Source organism: Nycticebus coucang, chromosome 21, assembly GCF_027406575.1.
Source record: "Nycticebus coucang isolate mNycCou1 chromosome 21, mNycCou1.pri, whole genome shotgun sequence".
In the NCBI taxonomy this organism is placed as follows: domain Eukaryota; kingdom Metazoa; phylum Chordata; class Mammalia; order Primates; family Lorisidae; genus Nycticebus; species Nycticebus coucang.
In genome coordinates, this window is record NC_069800.1 from 67,079,153 (window position 1) to 67,100,501 (window position 21,349).

At 52.8% G+C, this 21,349-nt stretch overlaps 1 protein-coding gene across 7 annotated transcripts in view; it reads left to right on the top strand.

Moving 5' to 3' along the window:
- Nucleotides 1-1,231: 1,231 nt before the first annotated feature.
- RTEL1 (regulator of telomere elongation helicase 1) overlaps nucleotides 1,232-21,349 on the top strand; it is a 29,155-nt gene continuing 9,037 nt past the window's right edge. For 6 of the 7 annotated variants that reach the window (XM_053574872.1, XM_053574874.1, XM_053574879.1 and 3 more), the window contains exons 1-16: nucleotides 1,232-1,494; nucleotides 2,088-2,142; nucleotides 3,314-3,512; nucleotides 3,866-3,959; nucleotides 4,559-4,640; nucleotides 4,758-4,818; nucleotides 7,149-7,224; nucleotides 8,210-8,294; nucleotides 11,421-11,486; nucleotides 12,289-12,442; nucleotides 15,508-15,546; nucleotides 15,752-15,830; nucleotides 16,661-16,758; nucleotides 17,480-17,535; nucleotides 20,646-20,720; nucleotides 20,831-20,912. In XM_053574872.1, the coding sequence (XP_053430847.1) occupies nucleotides 1,421-1,494; nucleotides 2,088-2,142; nucleotides 3,314-3,512; nucleotides 3,866-3,959; nucleotides 4,559-4,640; nucleotides 4,758-4,818; nucleotides 7,149-7,224; nucleotides 8,210-8,294; nucleotides 11,421-11,486; nucleotides 12,289-12,442; nucleotides 15,508-15,546; nucleotides 15,752-15,830; nucleotides 16,661-16,758; nucleotides 17,480-17,535; nucleotides 20,646-20,720; nucleotides 20,831-20,912 (1,375 nt within the window). In that variant the 5' untranslated portion in view covers nucleotides 1,232-1,420. Of the gene's footprint in view, nucleotides 2,143-3,313; nucleotides 3,513-3,865; nucleotides 3,960-4,558; nucleotides 4,641-4,757; nucleotides 4,819-7,148; nucleotides 7,225-8,209; nucleotides 8,295-11,420; nucleotides 11,487-12,288; nucleotides 12,443-15,507; nucleotides 15,547-15,751; nucleotides 15,831-16,660; nucleotides 16,759-17,479; nucleotides 17,536-20,645; nucleotides 20,721-20,830; nucleotides 20,913-21,349 lie in introns of all 7 variants that reach the window. The other variant, XM_053574878.1, reaches the window with a different exon arrangement.

Here is a 21,349-nt window from a genome sequence, read left to right on the forward strand (position 1 = left end):
TCAGGACTCAGAGGGGCTTGCTCTGACCAGTGGGGTATGCTGACTGGAGCAGCCATTGGACTGAGGGGTGGGTAAGGAGAGGAGGCAGCAAGGGTTCTCAGAAGACAGGTCCTGGGTAAGGGGCAGCCACTTGCAGACTCAAAAGATGCCTCTAGGTATTTCAAGAGGAGGGCAGGAAACCATGAAGAAGGCTTCTGGCCTTATCTGGGCAATGGTGGTGTGTTGGCCTAGTGAGACGTGAAATGGAAATGTTACCCAAAGAAGAGGGTCCAGCCACCTGTCACTGTCAGCCAATATTCAGAGACAGGGATAGGTCCACCAAACTTTGTCAGAAAGTAGGTGATTCTGGAGAACAGTAAGAGTCCAAGACTCTTCCATTTCCAAAATTTACACTTTTATACATAAAAGTTCAAAGTAAAGACCATACCAACCCCTAATCTAAATAATAATCAACATAACTCAGTGACCTTTTACAACATTACAATTCAAAAGTTAATCTTCTAAATCAATCCACTTAAACTACTCAAGATAAGCTTCTTTAAGGTAGGAGCTACATTTACAAAACGATAAGAATGGGAGATGGGGTGAAGGTCAGGCAGGACCTAAACCAGTGGTTCTCAACTTTCCTAATGGCGCGATGTATTTTCATTGTTACAAAGGGTCGCGACCCACAGGTTGAGAACCGCTGACCTAAACAGACCAGACCAGCTGCGTCTTGTCCGTCCTAGGCTGCCTGACTCCATCTTATTCTCACTACACGTGCTTTCAGAGACCCCTCTGGCAGATGACTTGGAGGAAGAAGACGGCGAACCCCAGGTTCTGTCTGCGAGAGAGGAAAACGGCGTTTACTGGGCTCGATATCAACAGGAGGACCAATGCGCTGCACGCGGAACACACAAAGGACCTGGAGGACCTCCGCGTGCGCGATAGCACACGGGCCCCTTGACTGGGGAATGGTTTCCGCCCGGAGCACAAAAGATGGGAACGGAAGTGGGGGCGGAAATGCAGCGCCTTCGGCGGGCCAATTCAGAACTGGCTGACGGCGGACGACGCTGTGGCGGCTCTTCCCCTGGAGTCGGCAGAGATCCTGAGAATCCCGGTTCTGCAGAGACAAGCGAGCTGTAAGCCGCAGAGGTCCCGCAACGGGGCCTTTCCGAACGGCTCGCCGGCGCCCCAGCGGCTTCCGGGACTACCGCTCCCGACAGGCCCCGCGCAGCTCCCGGGTAGGCCGCTGCGGGGCTGCGCTACGCTCTGGGGCCGGTGGTTCCCGGCGCCTGTAGGTTCTGGGCGCCGGCGCGTCAGCGGAACTCGGTGCTTGGCGGTGGTTTACGTGGCCAAGGTCGGGGTCGGAGGGAAGGCCGTCAGTGTTCAGGCGTCTTGTCCGTTAGTCCTAATTTCCAGATGAGTCTGAGGCCTAGAGATGAGTGACCTGAGGGCTGCACGGATTGGCACGATTACTCTTGCTACTTTGGCTACGTCTGGTTGCATACCTAGGTGGGATGGAGAATGGTCCCCAATCACTGCGGGAAGCACAGGGTCGGAGACCAAGGGGCCGGAGGCTTAGACACTTCATTCTGCACGGCTTGCGTGCCAGGCCGGGAAGGGTGCTGCTAGGTTTCAACCTCTCCTGCTCTTGTGGAAGTAATTGAATTATTGCAGGCAGACCTTGTAAAACCGCAACCAGCTAGGGCTTTTGTTATTTCTGTGAGCCTGGTCACCTCTTCCAGAGTAGGATGGAGTTGGGTGGGTGGGAGAACAAGGCAGGGTTCACTCGCTCAGCATCTTGTCATGATGGTCTCCACGGGAGAGAGTTACTGAAATGCCTGGTAAGGTACCCACCCATGTGGCTGGGTACCTCTGGAAGGCTGGCTGCAAACAGCCTTATTGTCTTCCCAAAGTTTGTGCCATAGGGATTCTGGAGAGAGAAACTTGTATCCTGGTGCCACATGCCAGCATCACTTACCTGGAGTAGCTGAGACCCTGAGATGTTCAGAGGACGTTTTTTCTCAATGTCCTGTGTACTCCTGAGAACAGGCTGATATGCCCAAGATAATCTTGAATGGTGTGACAGTGGATTTCCCATTCAGGCCATACAGATGCCAACAGGAGTACATGACTAAAGTCCTGGAATGCCTGCAGAAGGTAAAGCTCGAGACTTCGTGCTGGGAGGAATTTGTACTGAGAGATGAGTTGGCATGCGTGGAGCTTCAGCAGGAGGTGCACATCTCCCTTCTTGTCCATGACAGCCAGGCCATGCTGTGGGAAAGATAGCCTTCTGTCACAAAATGTATTAATGTCCCAGGCTGGGTGCCTGTAGTTCGGGGGTTAGGGCACTGGCCACATGCTGTGGGGCTGAATTATTAGCCTGGGCCTGCTAAACAAACAAACATAGCTGGGCATTGTGGTGGGTGCCTGTAATTCCAGCTGAGGCAAGAGAAATTACTTGAGCCCAAGAATTTGAGGTTGCTGTGAGCTGTGATGCCAAGGGTGACAAAGTGAGATTCTGTCTGAATTAAAAAAAAAAAAAAGTATTAATGTCCCAGATGGGGTGGGAGAGACAAGTAAACAAAAGTGATCATTTTTAATGGTGATAGGCTTGGGAGTGCCTTGGGGACCTCTCTGTGGAAGTAACATTTAGGAAGCATTTCCAGTAAAGTGGCAGCTGATGGCCAGCCCTCATTTGGAAGGTCTTTGAACCTCAAGGGTGTGGAGGGAGGTGGAAGTGAGGCAGGTGCTTTCTGTTGGGTTTCTTTTTTTTTTTTTTTTTGTGGTTTTTGGCCGGGGCTAGGTTTGAACCCGCCACCTCCGGCATATGGGACCGGCACCCTACTCCTTGAGCCACAGGTGCCGCCCTCTGTTGGGTTTCTTGAGGTGCCCTCTTGTACTGTGCTCTACCCTTTTTTTCAACTCAGGCTCCCATCTGAGAGCTCATATGTAGGACATCAGATTTGGTTCAGATAGGACAGTGTAAAATGATAGGATCCAGAAACTCAGAACAATTTCCTATTTTGAGACTAGACACCTAATTAGTCATCTTACTATTTATATTAAGCTAAAAAATACTGTTGCATTTTAGGTAATGTTCTTCAAATTGTTTGCTAATGAGGGCTGAATCAACCCAATGCCTTTGGGATGAGAGTGGAAAGTATCATATGGACTTAGCCACAGTTCCCTGGGTCTTTTGCCACCTGATAGTGGGCTATATATATGCTGAGAGCTGCCTCACTTGTTGCCCAGAGGCTTGTCTCCAGCATGGGGTGAGGGGTTTCTTCTCTCCTACTTCCTCATGACTCCTGCTCCCAACTCCATCTAGAGAGTGAATGGCATCCTGGAGAGCCCCACAGGTACAGGGAAGACACTCTGCCTCCTCTGCACTACACTGGCCTGGCGGGAACATCTCCGTGACAGTGTCTCTGCCCGCAAGATTGCTGAGAGGGTGCAAGGGGAGCTTTTCCTTGACCGGGCCTTGTCATCCTGGGGGAATGCTGCTGTTGCTGGTGGAGACCCCATAGGTGACCCTACTTCCTGGTCTCTCCCAGCCTCCAGTGTCGGGGTGGAAGGGGAGAGTCACGCTGGGGATGGGGTGAGTCCCCTGGACTTCTTCAGTCTCTCAGGCAGAGCCAGAGCAAGGAGAATGTTGTAGGTGACATATCATTTCTCACCATCCTGGGTGTAAGCCTGGGGTTGGGTTTTCGGCTTAATCAGGGCAGATACCCTGCAGATACCCACTCCATTTTTGGTAAATGAGTGCCTGGGGTATTAGATTCCTGTCACCTTCAGGTTAGCCCAATGTTGTCTGTGTGAAACCAACACTTGGGAACAGTATCTCAGACCATGACCTATTGTATCTCCTTGTGCCTGGCAGGTTGCTACACGGACATCCCAAAAATCATTTATGCCTCCAGGACCCACTCACAGCTCACGCAGGTTATCAGCGAGCTCCGGAACACCTCCTACCGGTGGGTCAGGCAGGTTCACACCTGCCACAGGGTGTCGAGAGGAACTGGGCATGATGCTGGGCCCGTAGCCTATGCTGCATAGTGACAGATCTTTCTGCACGCCCCCCCCCCCCCCGAGAATGTGCAGTGTGTGGGTGCTCAGGGGCAGGGAGAAGTTGGGCTGTCCTCGACTCCCATCACACATGAGTAAGCAGCTATGTGTATACATTTTGGCCTTGGGCCAGCTCCCTAAGCCACTCACAGGTGCTTTTATGTCAGTGGGAGTCAGGAAGGACCAGACTCCCCTCCCCCAGCAGCCTCACATGTGAAGGGGAGGAGCCCTGCCCCCCTCAGAGTTCAGCAGAGTTTTGGTGTCCCACCCTGGTTCCTGTGCAAGGATCCTGGAGGTCAGGGCACTGATGGAGCACTGTGGAGCCCATGAGTCCCACTGCTCCTGCCCAGTCCCTATCTTCCTTGTTCCCCTTCCAAGCTTGTGTTATGTTCTAGTTAGGATTCTGACTGCCAAGTTTCCTGGAGGTCTCCATACAGCCGGACCACACTGTGGCCCTCTGTTCTTAGAGGCAGTTCTTCCTTGACCCTGTGGTTCTCTCTTCTGCCAGGCCCAAGGTATGTGTGCTGGGATCCCGGGAGCAGCTATGTATCCACCCTGAGGTGAAGAAGCAGGACAGTAACCATGTGCAGGTGGGCTCCAAGGGTTAAAGGGCACCTGAGGGGTAGCAGGGGAAGAGCAGTGAGGGGCAGGGTCAGGCACTTTTCTTGGCCATTATTTGAGCCATGTGCTCTGCCTTCCTCTTATAGATCCACTTGTGTCGCAAGAAGGTGGCGAGTCGCTCTTGTCACTTCTATAACAACGTGGAAGGTGAGAAGCCATTTGGTAAAGCCGGGTGTGGGGTGAAGTGAGGACTGAGCTCAGAGGCTCATGATCTGCTTGCTCTCACCACATGGGGTAGCCAGTGCAGCCCGGGCCTCGGCATTGTCCTCCACTTGAAGGATCCCTTGTCTTAGTGTCATGTGTAAAAGAGCTCATGTAGAGGTTTAAGCATGGCCAGGTGGCAGGGCTGGCCCCTAGGAGCTGGGATTTGGGGGAGGCCCCACCTTCCCTGATAAGAGGGGCTCTCTGCTCCTAAACCCTCTGTGCAAGTGGGAGGTTTAGGAGCAGGGAGCCCCTCTTATTGGAAAAGGGAGGGTTTGTGCTGAACACCTGCTTTCTCCTCTGGGCTTTTGTTCTGTGCTGGGCAGTGGGTGTCCCTGTAACCAGCCCCTGAGTCGTCCTGAGAGACTGGGGAGGTAGAAGCCGTGTCTGGCCTCCTCCTGACTTCACCCCAAACTCTTTTTCCCTTTGCTGACTTTGCTGGGTGTCCTTTTGCTGTGGTAGATCACAGTCCCGAGTACAACCCAAGCTGAGTCCTGGAGTCCTACGTGGGCTGGCCTTGGGGGCCTAGACAGATTGCCTCATCCTGAGATGGGGTGAGCACAGGGTTAGTGACAGCCCTGGGCTATTCGCCATAGTAACTGCAGGTGCCCACAGCCTGTGAAGCCCCTATGAAGAGGCTGGCACCAGTGTCCTTTCTCCAAATCTGTCTTTGCAGCCATGTGGCTGACCCTTCTGTTTTTGGAGGACACTGGGGCTCATCTCCGGTGCCAGAGACAGGGGCAGGGTAAGCCTTACTGTGGCGTGGCACTATAGTTTCCTGTGATCTGGGATAACACATCTGCAGTCAAGGCTGTGTGGCTAAGGGGGCTTGAGCGTCTGTGAGGTCAGGGCCCCTTCTGTTTGCTGCCCAGAATGGGAGGGGTCGGTGATGTGGCTCTGCAGCACTAACAAAGCATCACCAGTCCTATGGGCCACTGTCTGCTCCCATGTATGGAGTCAAATGTGTCAGGGCTGTAGCCCTGGAAGCTGCCACTGGTGTTCAGGACAGCACTCTCCTGCTAGAGGCCTGAACTTGGGTGGTCCCCATAACCCTGCACAAAGCACCCCTGTGCCTACCCTGTGTAGAGACAGGGTGGATGGCGCGTGGCTCTTCAGTGAGGACACCAGCCCACTGGGACCGTGTTCCTTATTGCCTTCTTGTTTGCTATGTTTTTTGGTCTGGTGATACCAAGGATCCTCAATCATTCTGGTCTGTGATTGTCCAGGCCTGGGCATCTAGAGCAGGGGCTACCTGCTTGGAGGCTCCCTAATGGGAGCCGGTCCCTCTGGTCTCAGGAGTCTTAGCCAAGTGGCTACATGTGCTGCTGGGAAGCTCTCCACTGTTGTGGGTCTCACTGTCCCTTCCAGCTCTAGGTGGAAGCCTGAGCAGTATGGTCTGTGGGATAGAGGGAGGACAGAACACTGATGGGGCATTGTGGAGCCCATGGTAGCCCCTGCTTTGGATGCCCAGGCCTGGACAATCACAGACCAGGATGATTGAGGATCCTTGGTATCACCAGACCAAAAAACACAGCAAACAAGAAGGCAACAAGGAACATGCTTCTAGTGGGCTGGGGTCCTCACTGCAGGACCACACGCCACCCACCTTGTCTCTACACGGGGCAGGCACAGGGATGCTTGGTGCAGGGTTATGGGGATCACCCAAGCTCAGGCCTCTGGCAGGGGAGTGCTGTCCAGGGGCTTGATCTGTAGCTTCCCTTTATGTGGGGTCTGTAGCTTCCCTTTATGTGGGCTGCTATCACTGTGGCTGGTCCTGGCCTTGGCAGGTACAACTTTCATGCTGTTGCCCATACCCTACCCTGACGCTGGCTGTCCTTTAGGTAGAAATTCTGGGTAGGAAAGCTGAGTGACAGTGTGTGAATTACAGGACAGGCACACCGCAGACTTGGGGATGCTGCTGTGAACTGGGGTGATAAGCTGAAGGGCTGCTCATCCCATGCCTTAGGAAGCCATTCTTGTCCTATCTTGGGTCTGTCCGTGGTGGAGAAGATGCATGGGGCCATCAGGATATGGGTTCCGTCTATGATCAGCCCTGAGCCTCAGGCTCTGTTTGCCTCCTGAGGTGTAAAGGAAGCTCCTGTGGCATTGCTTTGGGTTGGGGGGGTCCTTCCTTAGGGGCTTGATACCCAAAAGGGGTTCTCTGTGGCGTGTCCCCAGGTGGCAGACATCCCATGCTGCCCTCTATCCTTTCCGTCCAGGGCATTCCTCTGGGGTCTGGGTGACTCATAGTGTTTACTCCTGCCTTGTACCCACAGAGAAGAGCCTGGAGCAGGAGCTGGCCGCCCCCATCCTGGACATCGAGGACCTAGTCAAGACTGGGAGCAAGCACAGGTGAAGCTGTGCTTCTGTGTCTGCCCATGGCCAGACTCTCCCTGATGCATGGAGGCATAGATATATTTCTTTTCTTTTTTTCCCAAAAAAGTTGAGGATTTCTTTTTTTTGAGACAGAGTCTCATTGTGTTGACCTCAGTAGAGTGCAGTGGTGTCACATCTCACAGCAACCTCAAACTCTTGCGCTTAAGCGAGTCTCTTGCCTCAGCCTCCAAAGTAGCTGGGACTACAGGTGCCCCCCACAATGCCCAAGTATTTTTTGGTTGTAGTTGTCATTGTTGTTTGGCAGGCCTGCACTGGGCTTGAACCTCTCAGCTCTGGTGTATGTGGTTGGCGCCCTAGCCATTGAGCTACAGGCGCTGAGCCAAAAAAGTTTAGGATTTTTGAGACAGAATTTTACTCTGTCATCCAGGCTAGAGTGCAGCAGCCTGATCACACCCTACAGTAACCTCATACTCCTGGGCTCAAGCAATCCTGCCTCAGCCTCCCGAGTAGCTGGTACTACAGGTGTGCACCACTGCACCCAGCAAATTATTTTGTTTTTTGTAGAGACAAGGTCTTGCTCTTGCTTAGGCTGATCTTAAACTCCTGGCTTCAAGCAATCTTCCCAAAGTTAGGATTACGGGTGTGAGCCTTTGTGCCCAGCCTGGCCACCTTTATAGCTTTAAGGATTCAAGTTGTGATTTAGAGTTTCTTACACTGAGGGGAAAAGCACTTTTTTTAGTGCTTCTATGTTTATTTTTCTGATGGCCTCCATCCAATAATAGGGTTGAGTATTTTTTTTTTTTTTGCATAATTTTAAAATAGGTGGTACGTTCGCATGGTTGGACACATACTTGGACTCCCTGCCTGTCCCAGACACTAGCTTCCTGCCAAGGCCCTGTGGGCAGGATGAGGGCTCCTTGCTGGCCAGAGGCCCCAGTGGTACCTACACTTGATGCACCATCCCTGGCATGGGCTCACCTTCTCCTGCTTCTCTCCCCAGAGTGTGCCCTTACTACCTTTCTCGGAGCCTGAAACAGCAAGCCGACATCATCTTCATGCCGTACAATTACTTGCTGGATGCCAAGGTAAGGACTCTGTCCTCTGCAACCTAGAATTCTGCTGTCAGGGAAGTGTCTTGGGGCTCCAGAAGGGCTATGAACAGCCAAGGCCATGGGTTGTTCACTCTCAGCAAACTGGGAGTGGGCCGGCTGGTGGGAGTGAGGAGATGCACAGGCTGTCGCCCATGGGCCAGTGCCGGCCCTTGGTCCTGGCAGCTCAGATTGCTTCTCTCATATCAGTCTGTGGGAGTGCAGGGAATGCAGGAGTCCCATCCCGCTTGTGATGCGTGTTTATCTGCAGGCTCATGTGCTCTCGAGTTTAGTGTGGATGGAGTCACGCTCTGCATGCTTAGCGGCTTTTATTTTCACATATTGATGGCGTTGTGGTGTCTTCCTCTTCAGGTTCCTTTCCTCATCCCCATTCTTCCTGTGATGGGTATTTATTGATAACCCTCTATGCTGACTCAGCATATCTGGCCTCACTCCCTGGGGCCTTGATTTAGGGGGCAGGTAGATGACAGGTGTAAACCCATGACACCAGGTGTGGTGGCTCACACCTGTAGTCCCAGCTACTCAGGAGGCTGAGGCAGGAGCATCACTTTACCCTAGGATTTTGAGGCTGCAGTGAACTGTGATGACGCTACTGCAGTTGAGCAAGGGTAACAGAGCCAGACTCTGTCTCAGAAAAAAAAAAGTAAGCACTTGTGCTGTTGAGATGGGGCTCTGACAGCCCAAGGGGGTGCAATAAAGTGAGAGAGAAGTGTATGTAGGGGTGGGCCAGGGGCAGATATCCAGGACGATGGCAGAGCCCTGTGGGGGGTGGCTGTGCCCTGGAGAGCAATGTCACATTGGGAACTTGGCATGCTGACGAGTTGGCAGTAGGGGCCCTGCCTGGGAACATTGTGTCATAACTGTTAAGCTGATCCTAATGCTTTCAAATAGCTCAGTTTTGAAGAGGGATGGTGAAGTCATGCAGTAACAGGGGCCTGTGCCCTGGCTTAGGGTAGACATGTAGCTTGGGGAGCAGATACAGCCCACCAGACCTACATGTAAGTAGAGGGATGTCTGTCTGGAAGAGAAGGCATCTCAGCCCTGACAACACTGTAGATGCCTAAACAGAAACACTGCAGCTGAACCAGGGTGGGAGGGGGGTCTTTGCAACTTTAGGGTAGGCTGACATTTCTTAAGTTGGATGTGCAAAGCTCCAGCCATAACAATTGGACTGTACCAAGATTTAAGGCTTTAGCTCTTTGGGAGGGCTAAGAAAGGTAAGAAAATGGAAAGATAGTGAGAAAAGAGAGAAAATGGTTTTGTCATTCAAAGGAATTTTTATTTTTAAATTTTTGTGAGACAGAGTCTCACTCTCTTGCCCAGGCCGGAGTGCTATGGCATCAGCCTACCTCATAGCAGCCCCAAACTCCTGGGCTCAAGCAATCCTTCTGCCTCAGCCTCCCAAGTAGGTGGGTGACAGGCGCCCACCACAACACTCAGCTAATTTTCTGTTTTTAGTAGAGACGGGGTCTTCTCTCTTGCTTAGGCTGGTCGTAATTCAAAGGAGTTTTGACAAAGTTGTAAATGTTCTCATACCTAAACTAACAAACCAGTTAATGACAGGGAAAAGATCTGAACAGACATTCTGCCAGGATGGATGAATTAAACGCCAGCTTAGCATATGGAAAGATGGCCAGCGTCACTGGTGATCAGGAAAATGCAGATTAAATCTACAGGGAGTTAATACTGCTTTCCTACTAACATGGACAATATTTAAAAGACTTAAAATGAATGTTGGGTTAGGATGTGCAACTCGGAGTCTCATCCTTTGCTGTGCGTGTGTGGAATGCTGGCTGCTCTGTGTACACACCAAATAGCACAGCAGCCAGAGGGGACCCTCTCTCCAGAGGCTTGGACATGCATGTTGACTGCAGTTTTATTCACAGTCAGCAAAGCTGGGAAGCACCCATGTGGGTCATTGACAGGGGAATGGCAAATCATGGCATGTCTATTAAGCAGAAGACCACCAGTGAGGAGAGGGTATGGGCTGCTGGCCATGTGGCCATGTGGAGGGGTTAGCCTCAGACCTGCTAGCGCAGAGGGCTATGTGAAGCACTCTGTTGTGTATGTTCTACACAGGGAGCTGGTGGTGATGCAGTACCCACGTTTGTGAAAACTCAACTGTATGCTTGAAATTAGTCTTTTATAAAAATTAAGCTTCAAAATTAGTTAGAAATAATAGCCAGGTGTTGTCGGGGGTGCCTTAGTCCCAGCTACTTGGGAAGCTAAGGCAAGAGAATCGCTTAAGCCCAAGAGTTTGAGGTTGCTGTGCGCTGTGACGTCATGGCACTCCACTGAGGGTGACGTAGTGAGACTCTGTCTCAAAAAAAAAAAAAAAAAGGCTCACCACCTGTGGCTAAAGCGGCTAAGGCGCCAGCCACATACACCTGAGCCGGCAGTTTCTAATCCAGCCCGGGCCGCCAAACAACAATGATGGCTGCAACCAAAAAAAAAAAATAGCCAGGCATTGTGGCAGGTGCCTGTATTCCCAGATACTTGGGAGGCGGAGGCAGGAGAATCGCTTGAGCCCAGGAGTTGGAGGTTACTGTGAGCTGTGATACCGCTGCACTCTACCCAGGGTGACAGCTTGAGGCTCTGTCTCCAAAAAAAAAAAAAATTAGTTAAAAATACGAAGGCTGGACCCACGCCTGATTGCTTCCACCACACCCTGTGGGGTAGGGCCTGGGTGTTGGATTTGAAATCTCGCTAAGGGTGCAGCAGGGCAGGAAACTGCTAGGTGTGGACTTTCTAGCACCTGCATTTTTGTGGCTGCTGAGCTGCTGTGGTCTGGGGTTCCACTGGCTCCTTTGGCCATCTCAGTGGCCATGACACTCCCCTGAGTGCTGTGTGAGCTGTCCCAGGTAGTTGACATGGGGTAGGTGCTATCGGGCTGCTGTCCTGAACCAGCCTTGGCCAGCTGCACTCTGACAGTCTGGTGTGAGATGCCTCTCCCCATATCTTCCTTGGCTGTGTGTGTGGTCTGTACATGTGATGTTGGGTGCCTGCCACGTAACTCAGTCATTCTTTCCTGCCCTCTGCTCAGCAAGCCTGTGCTCAGAGGGGCCCTGTCCTGCTGGCCCAGCCCTTTGTCCCTTCTTGTAGAGTCGCAGGGCGCACAATGTTGACCTGAAGGGGACGGTGGTGATCTTTGATGAAGCTCACAACGTGGTGAGTCTCCACTTGCCTCTGTCGACGTTCATGGCACTATTTTTCCTGACTTTGTTGAAACCAGTGCAAGCCCTTGTGAATAAGCTCTGTCCACACCCAAGGCCCCAGGCTTCTAAACAAAGCCCACACAGGAGTGCCTGCTGCCCCTTCCTTGCTGGCCAGATGTCTTTCTGGGGCTGGAGACTGGCCAGCTGAGCCAAGGACCTGCCCTCACTAGACCCTCTCCTCTGGCTGGCTGGTTGGATCAGCCTGTAGTGGGGTTTTTTCCTTTGCCCTGTTCTGTCACCAGCACAACACAGGCCCACCATCCTGCAGTGTCCCTGACCCCAGGAGGCTGCTGTGGAGAGCTGTGGTCACATTCACACCCAGCCCCTGCCTCACCTCTGTGGCCGCTGCTCAGGGACATAGCTTTCCAGGACTGGTGCTGGAGAATAGCCGCTTGGTTTGCGTGCCCAGCCTCTCTGGAGCCTGGATATGCTTCCTGCCGCAGGGCCGAGTGCCCTTGGACCACAGTGTCCCCCTGAAGCTCCCACTTGGTTATAGGAACTTATTGCCGTTGAGATGATGGGCCAGGTCTTCTGACTTTTGAGAGAAGCCAGAAATCTCTGGATTTTAATGGGAAATTTTACAATTAAGAAATGTTGGCAACTCAAGTAAAGTAATTACTTTTAAACATTAGCTTGGGCTGGAGGGTCATCTCTGGACCCACTTGTGACCTGGTAGATATTGGGGCATGGATCTGAGACCTTGGCGCTCAGCCTTCTGCCCTGCCACGTGTGACACTGGATACCTGTGCTCCTAGGAGAAAATGTGCGAGGAGTCAGCGTCCTTCGACCTGACCCCCCGTGACTTGGCTTCGGGACTGGACATCATAGACCAGGTGCTGGAGGAGCAGGCCAGGGCAGCGCAGCAGGGCGAGCTCCGTCTGGAGTTCAGTGCCGACTCCTCCAGCTCAGGTGAGTTTCCAGCCAGTAGCTGCAAGGTTGGAGCTTCTGGGCCCTCGGTGCCTTCTGTTCAGTGACTGTTCAGGACAGCAGCAGCTTCCTTATGGAGCCTCTTAGCTGAGGAGGGGTCAGGTCTAGGAGACCAGGGGAGGGCTGGTGCTATTCAGTAGTTCTGGCCTTTTCTGTTTTTTTGTTTTTTGCTTTTTTTTTTGAGACAGTTTCACTGTGTCACCCTCAGTAGAGTGTGGTGGCATCACAGCTCATAGCAACCTCAAACTCTTGGGCTTATAAGTGATTCTCTTGCCTTAGCCTCCCAAGTAGCTGGGATTGCAGGTGCCCACCACAATGCCCAGTTATTTTTTTGTTGTTGTAGTTGTCATTGTTTGGCAGGCCCAGGCTGGGTTCGAGCCAGCCAGCCCCGGTATATGTGGCCGGTGCCCTAACCCCTGAGCTACGGGCGCTGAGCCAGTTCTGGCCTTTTCTGAAACCCTATCTCCTTTCCCAGTTGGTATTGGCCTCTTCTCTGCTGGAAAAATGAAAACCAAGTGCACTCACTGTGAAGGTGGTGCAAATGGCCTGTGTGTCTGCAGCCAAGTGCGATTTGCTGGTCCATGCAGTCCTTTCCATTTTCTTTCTGGAGTGTGCACAGTCATCACCGGAAAAATGGAAATCATTCATGGACGTAGTTAATTTGTCCATATTTTCTGCATGGTCTCTGTTAATGGCTGTCTAGGAGTCCATATTTGCTCAACCAGACCACTTTTTACTTTTTTTTGATATAGAGTCTTGCTCTGTCACTTAGGCTAGAGTGTTGTGGCCTCATCACAACTCACTGCAGCCCCAAACTTTAGGCCTCAAGTGATCCTCTTGCCTCAGCCCCCCAAGGAGCTGTGATTACAGGCATGAGCTACTGTTTCCACCTGATGACTGCTTTAAAATCCTGTCAGACAGTTGTAACATCTGTGGCATCTTGGTGTTGGCATCTGTGGATGATCATTTCTTTTTCAAGTTGAGATTTTCCTGTTTGTTTTTATGCCAAGTAATTTTGGGCTGCATCATAGATACTTTGCGTACTTTGTTGAGACTCTGGTCCTCACTGAAGTCTGTCTCAGCAGGCAGGCTGCATAGATATAGAATGCATATCCTGGCTCATCCTAGGGTCTGTGCTTCCCATGTCAGTTGAATTTTCTCATCAGCCCATCTACCAGTCTGATGTCTGGGTTGTGTCCACACTGGCGCTTGGCTTTCACTCCAGGCCCCTTGGGGGGAAGGGATGCAGTGCCTGGACTCCCTCTGTGGATGTAGAGACCTCCTTGCCCACCTTTCTCCTGTCGACAGTCCCTGCCACACTCCTCAGCTGGAAGGGGTAGCTGTCTCTTCCACTATGTCTGTAGCTGCCATTCCACTGGGAGGCATAGATGCCACCTCTTTGCTCGTGTTTGTTCCATGCAAGGGGTACGTTCCATGTTGTTTGCCTCAGAAATACACATATGAACAAGCCATGCACATGGAAAGTGCACAGTGCCTCTCAGACCCAATAGAGCAGATACAACCCAGAGAGGTCTGTCCAGCAGGGCCATCTTCTTTCTGGTCCCTGAGCTAGAAAGGGGCCGTTTCTGGCTATTTTGGGTTTGTGCCTGTTGGTATCTTGGTGTTTGAGGGTTACGGGGCTCCTGCTGCCTGGGCCAGGTTCTGCTGATGTAACATGCTAAGCCAGGCTCTACCCCAGGCCCCACTGCATTCTACACCTTCAATGTCCCAGAGTCTTCTGTTGCCTACTTAGTGCGGGGATTTTTGTTATGATTGGTAAGGAGATGTGGTGGGGATGTGCTTCCTCTGTCTTGCTCAGGAATGGAGGCGCAGCATTCACCTGCCTTCTGTTCTTCCTCTTACACTGTGTTTGTTGAAGAACCCATGCCATTGGCATGCAGAGTGTCTAAGCCTGCTGACTACACCTGTGGTCAGTCTGTTGCACTCCCCCACTCCTGTGCCCAGCAAGCTGGGCTCAGGCTCAGAGCAGGTGTCCCATCAGGGGTGGTGTCTTTTTTCTCAGGAGGCTCACAGTAATGGTTTTTATTCTTTTCTGATGACAATGTTGTTGCTGCTCAGTGTCTTGATTCAAGAGCGCGATTTGATAATTTTGTCATGTAATTTGTTAGGAATAATCTTTTTTCTTTTTTTTATTATTAAATCATAGCTGTGTACATTAATGCAATCATGGGGCACCATACACTAGTTTTATATACCATTTGACATATTTTTATCACACTGGTTAACATAGCCTTCCTGGCATTTTCTTAGTTATGTTTAGGCATTTGCATTCTACATTTAGTAAGTTTCACACACAAAAAAAGTTTCACGTGTACCCTTGTAAGATGCACCGTAGGTGTGGAATAATTTTTATAAAGATACTTTTCACTGCATTGGCTATGTGGTGATAGCATTCAAACAAGAAAAGCAGGATAAATGCTTGATTTTTCCCCCCCTTTCCTAACTTTCAAATTTGGGAAATTTCAAATTTTAAATATGAATTGATCCCTAACTTATTATCGGTTCCTTGTCATCTTCAGGAGGAGAATAGTGTTTCAATACCATCACTGAACACACTCACACAGGTGTGGTGGTTCAGTCTGTCTCAGACTATGTCAGTGCTCAGTGGCTGTATGTTCAGGTGTTTGCTGGTCTCCTATGTCCTTCTGACATGGCCCCAGGGGTGGCTGACAGCCTCCATGCTGTCTGGGATCAGGATGCTCCACACCGATTTGTGCATTTCCGAGTCTCCAGCAAGCCCTGTTTCTTTTTCATGGAAGTGTTTTAAGACCTATAGTTAGGTTCTCACTCCCTTCTCAGGGGACAGAGCTAGGAAGCACGTCCATGTGCATGACTTGTTCATATGTGTATTTCTGAGGCAAACAGTATGGCGCTGTTTCTAATTCCAATCTGGACCGTAAGGATTCCACATGATGTCCCTCACACCTACATCATTTTGTCCACAATGGGATCCTAGTTCTTAAGGACATGATTGGTGCAATTAGAAGGCTGTGGAACTGTATATTTGCTGCTTTTATCTTGTCCAGGGCTAAATATGGAGCTAGAAGACATCGCAAAGCTGAAGAGTGAGTGCAACCCTCCTCTTCCTGGGCTGGAGGGGCTGACTCTGATGCCTGCTGGCTATCCTACTCCTCTTGGGCTAGAGGGGCTGACCCTGGCGCCCGCTGGCCACCCTCTTCCTCCTGGGCTGGAGGGGCTGACCCTGACGCCTGCTGGCTGCTCTCCTCCTCCTGGATTGGGGTTAGGCCCTGATCCCCCCTTTGCCCACAGCAATCCTACTTCGCCTGGAGGGGGCCATTGATGCTGTTGAGCTGCCTGGAGATGACAGTGGCATCACCAAGCCAGGGAGGTGAGAGAGGATACGGTCAGCCTTCAACCCTAGCTCCTCCCTGGAGCTCACAGCAGGCAGTGGGTGCGTTGGCTCTGTCCTTGCTGGGTTCTGGCTGCCCAGTCCTGGACCTTCCTCACTAGTCAGGTCTGTTTTCCACTTGGAGACCTGGGAGGGGTTGCCCACCTGTGGCTGGTTGTTGAGCATGTGGGAGTGATGCACACACCCCTCACAGAGCTGAGCCCCCAGCCCTACTCTAGACCCCTTATTAGTAGGTGCTTGTTAGTGTGAGGCCCTCTCAGGGATGCTCATGTCCTCCAGCAAGCAGAGAATGTTCTGAGCCCTCTGCATAGCCAGTGGCAGCCAGATATGTTGTCTGTCCTATAGCAGTGGAGGCTGTGTAGTAGCTCTTCTGGGGATCCAGGCCCAGGCCTGTCCAGGGCAGAGCCTGCTCTGGACCTGGACTGCTTGGCTTCCCCGTGAGAACCTGTCTCCCTTTGCTCTGGTCCTGCAAGGGCTTCTCAGTTGCCCCGACCATACTCCCAAGGACTCCCCCTATAGCTTCTACCCCTGCCCCATCACTTTCCAAAGCTTTTGGGGACCCTGCACAGAGCTACCGCCTCCAGGAAGTATCTGATGCCTCTCTCCATTCACCCTCCTGCCTGGTGGTCTGTCTTCCTTGGAGTGGGGGTAGGTGGGTGGGTTCTCATGCTAAGCCCAGTGTCCTCTTCCCATCTGGAGGCTCGTGAGGGCAGAGGCTTCCCAGCTCCTATTTCAGCTTCCCCTGGAGGGCTCAGATTCCATTTCTGAGTGAAAGATACTTGGCTTGATCTCCCCTCACCTTCCTGCAGCTACATCTTTGAGCTCTTTGCTGAAGCCCAGATAACGTTTCAGACCAAGGGCTGCATCCTGGACTCACTGGACCAGATCATCCAGCACTTGGCAGGACGTGAGTCCCCAGCTGCTACATGAAGAATGTCAGGCCAGTGGTCTTATGTACAGACATGGGAGTTGGGTTGCAGGCCTCCGCTCAAGGGGCTACTCTATGCTGGGCAGTCAGCAGGCACGTCCGGTGATGTCTCGTGGTTAGCTGTTGGCAGCCCCCAGCACAACCCACACACACAGGAGTTGGGCCTGCAAATCTCCCATTCCGGCTGGGATGTGGAGGGTTAGTGCCACTTGGCAGCCACCATAGAGCATGTTCAGGTTCTTTGGCCAGCAGCTCCTTCCTGTAACCTGTCCCAGTTAGTCCCCTTTAAGGAGCAGCGAGAGAGGCCTGAGTGGGTAGTGGGCCCTGAGGCTTATTTTCCATCCACCCTGGGTCCCTGGTGAGGGTTAGAGGGCTTCCCCAGGGCAGCCTCCCACGGCTGCTCTGTGGACCTCCCTCTGCAGAATAGCCCTACAGGAGGTTGGATGTGCAGGCCTACCAAGTGGGGTGGGTTCAGCATGGATATGGCCATAGAGCCTCTTGTTTAGTTCCACGGACCCCCTTGGTGCCTCGTTCCCTGTGTGGCTTCCCTCTGACTGCTAGGAAGAGCAGATCCCACGTTCCACACCTGGTTGAGGGGAAGCTGGTCGTGTCTACCTCATCCAGTACTCTCAGCTGTTATGGCCTGATTGGGCCTCCCCTGCCTATGGTCAGGACCCCAGCTCCCTGCTGTCCCCCACAGGCACCGGAGTGTTCACCAACACGGCTGGGTTGCAGAAGCTGGCAGACATCATCCAGGTAGGGCCTGTACCACTGTGACTCCTGGCAGAGGTGAGGCAGGCACTTTCTTCTGCAGTGTTAGTTACTAATTCTCACTCGGGGTAGCATGGGACCCCAGCCCACAGATCAGTACACCCTCAGGCTTCTTTCCTCCTGTCTTAAAACCACACTTAGGCCTCTGGGAGGGGTAATAGGATGAGGTCCCACTCAGGGTAGTGCTAGTGGATGAGGATCCCCAGGACAGTGAAGGCCAGTGAACTTCCCACACTGCCAGCCGCCTCAGGCCAGCAGGGCCCACTGATTGTGGAGAGGTCCAGCAGTGGGCCCACGCAGAGAGCAGTGTGGCACCAACTGCCTTTCTGGGCCACTTGGAAAGACTAGGGGCCCCTGAGAGGAGCTGGCGTCCTGACCATAGGCAGGAGAGGCCCAACCAGGCAAAGAACCTGAACATGCTGTATGGTAGCTGCCAAGTGGCATGCAAAGCCATCACCCTTCTCCCTGGCCACTTTCTTGCCTCTCTCTCTGTGATGTCCTCTTGTCCTTCTGGGGCCAGCTGAGCCATTCCCTTAGAGTCCAAGTTATGCCTGTTGGGAAGCTGCTTAGCCAGGTGGTTGAGGGCAGCTTGGTTCTGGGTGCTCTGGGCACAGTCTTGTCTCACCCAAACCTGGTGCCTCTTTCAGAAGCAGATTTTCATGTCCTGGCTGGTCACTGGGGAAGCTGAGGCACAGGAGACCATCTTTGCAGTGTTCTCCCCTCCCGCCCTGTGCACATCCTGGCATGGGGGGTTTGGCAGGAGCTGCTCAGCCATGACAGCTTCAAGATGTCCTCCTGGACTTGTGAGGAGCTCATGTTGGGGCAGGCAGTGCCAGAGCCCTGGGTCTGTGGCCAGCTCAAGGCCATGGTATGGCTGCTGTGTGTCACTGCTGATGGCATGGAGCTGTGGCTGAGAAAGGCAATACTGCCTTCTCAGCAGACAGAGCTCCAGGCAGGGCCAGGCCTGGGCAGGGACACCTCCCCTCAAGCCAGCTCTGTCTCTACCTGTGTGAAGGGGCTGGGGCTAGAAGATAGCAGTGTTCTGTCCTCCCAGCCTTTCCCAAGGGTTGCTGGGTGTCCCAGGGCCAGACTCCTCTGTCCAGGGTTTCTGGACCAGGTGGACCTTGGGGTGCTGTATTGGGAGCATTCTGGGAGGTCCGCCTCTCCCCTCTCTGGTGACCCTTTTGACTTCCAGGGTCTGCCTTAAGAAGGCTTCCGCCTCTTCCACACTCTCTGGGCTCTGGGGCTAAGACACCCCCCCCACCCCCCCATCAGTTTGGAATTTCCTTTGGCTGCTGTTCAGGCAGCTTCTGGCAGATGACTCAGCCCCTCCCAGGCCTGGGCTGCCCTGCTGGCCTGCAGGACGTTACTGAGCAGTTAGGTTCTCATCCCTGGGCCTTGTCCTGTGCACATGCAGGTGCCCAGTTCCCCCTCAGCCCTGGGTTGTTGGGTGAGTGTGGGCAGTGCCCCTAGGGCAGTATTGGCCTGTCCTTGGAGCAGCAGACAAGGTGAGGAAATGAGGTTTAGCTGGTGGTGAGCAGGGAGCCCAGAGAGGGTGAGAAAGCTGGTGGTTTGTCTAAACTCCCACAGTGCCAGAGTGGGGCTACCTGGGGTTGAGGCACAGGAGCCCGTGAAGGAGCCCCCAGCTCCATAAAGCCGGTTCTGTTATTTCTCTCCCCATATGCTGGGGCTTGGGTACAGGGCAAAGCCCTGTGTTTGACTGCCTTGGCAGTGAAAAATGGCTATGGGAACCGCTCTGTGCTTTCAACTTTGTGCGGCACATGTCCAGGCACACGCATAGCACACAGGCGTCCATGCACACAAATCTGTGTGCATCTCTAGTTCCTGTGTGCTGTTGGCTGTAGCCCGCTCTGCCTTATGGGCGTTTGTAGTTTTCTTCACCTCCTGTGGGTGATTCTGGGTTGTGGCTGTTCCAGCCACACCTCTTAGAACTCTCAACAAATACATTTGTCTCTGCTGGAGCTGCCGGTCCTGCCCCAGAGCTCTTTGCTTGCTTGGCCCATTGGCCAACCAGAGCAGGGTACATGGTCTCTGCGTTCCTTGTGTACATGTTTTGGCCATTTGTAGTTCCTTTTCTGTGCTCCTCTCCTGGAGCCTTAATTGTCTCTGTCTATTGCCTTGCAGGTTCTTTGCAGATTCTCGGCACTAACTCTGCATGATGCATATACTCCCTGCACCTCTCTCTTCTGTTTCTACATTGGGTTTGATAGACATAGGTTTCCTTATGGTCAGTGTTTGTCCTGTAGGCTGGAGCCTCCTCACCCATGGTGATAACCTGGTCTTGTGTGTAGAGTTATGTGGTTTCATGCCCAGGCCTTGGCTCCTTCCGGAGGCATCTGTGAGGGACAGAAACCTACTTTGGTTTTTCCAGTATAAGCCAGTTGTTTTGTGTCATAGACCCAGCAGTCCAACTTTTCCTGACTCTGCCTTCAGGCACCTGTTTTTTGAGACCGGATCCCTTGTGTAGCCCAGGCTGGTCTCCAGCTGCTGCACTCTGGCTGTCCCACTTCAGTCTCCTCAGTAACCAGGACTGTAGGCATGAGCCCCTACTCCCTGGTAGTGGTTTAATTTTGTTTGTTATTAATTTCTAATTACTATGGGTACATAATGAGTGTGTACCTTTCTGGCACTATGTGCTCCTCAGTCTTGTTGCTGTAGCTCCTGTAAGTCAGAACACAGTGGCCGGAGCAGATTCCTTCGCATTGTTCCTTCTTAACTCATCTCGGGCTTTCTGTGTTGGGCCAGTTCTGGAGTTGGCTTGTTTGTGTCCTTTAAGAATCATGCCATGGTTTTGACTGGAATGTGTTGAATTCCTAGATTAATTGGGGGTGGGGATGGGGCACAGAGAGAGGGCCATGCAGGGCTCCTGAATTTCTGGTGGGTGGTGAAGGGAGGTTTGCAGAGAACTGCTGGGGTCAGTGCCTGGGCCATGACCTGGGGCCATCTGACCTGCCATGTCTGGGATGACTTGGCAAGAGAGCAGGTGGCCCTGCTAGTTCCTGGGCATACCAAGGGGGACCCCATGCCCTCTCCCCAGGCCCCTAACTGTGGTTCGTGCCTTCTCTGCCTTTCAGATCGTGTTCAGTGCAGACATGCCCGAGGTTGGCCCCAGTTCTGCCATGGGGCTGGGGGCCTTACAGTCCTATAAGGTAGGGGCTGCCTCCAGGAAGTGGGCAAGGTGGATTCCCCGTCCTATAAGGTAGGGCCTTCTCCATGACATGTGTGGGACCTTAGGACACCGGTCTACACTCTGCTCTAGGTGCACATCCACCCTGACACTGGTTGCCAGAGGACAGCTCCACGGTCAGACTCCTGGAGCACCACTGCCCCCAGGAAGCCAGGTATGGGATACATCTGGCCGACCCAGTGGGCGTGCATGCCACACCACCACCAGCCCTACCTGCTCCCCTGACTTGGCTCCCTTCTCCATGTCTAGCCTCTCCAAGGTGGCCTTGTTTCTCCTTAAGAAGTCAGAATTGTTGTAGCTAGAGGGACCTCAGAGAAGGCCCAGTGTCACTGGGACCTGCCCAGAGTCACCTGGCTGGTGGTAGCACAGGTCTGTGTACTGACCTGCCAGCAGGGCTCAGCTCCCATCCCCTGGTCCAGCCAGTGCCCATCTGGGCCCTCCAAATTCTGCTCAGTGCTGCTGGGAGACCCCAAGCCTCAGGGTTGAGTCTGAAGGGCACACCCAGATGGCCCCGAGTCCTGCCTCCTCTGCGTGCCTTGTTGATTTCTTCTGCCTCTCAGTGGTCAGTGTTGGTGCCTCTAGGAATGTGTC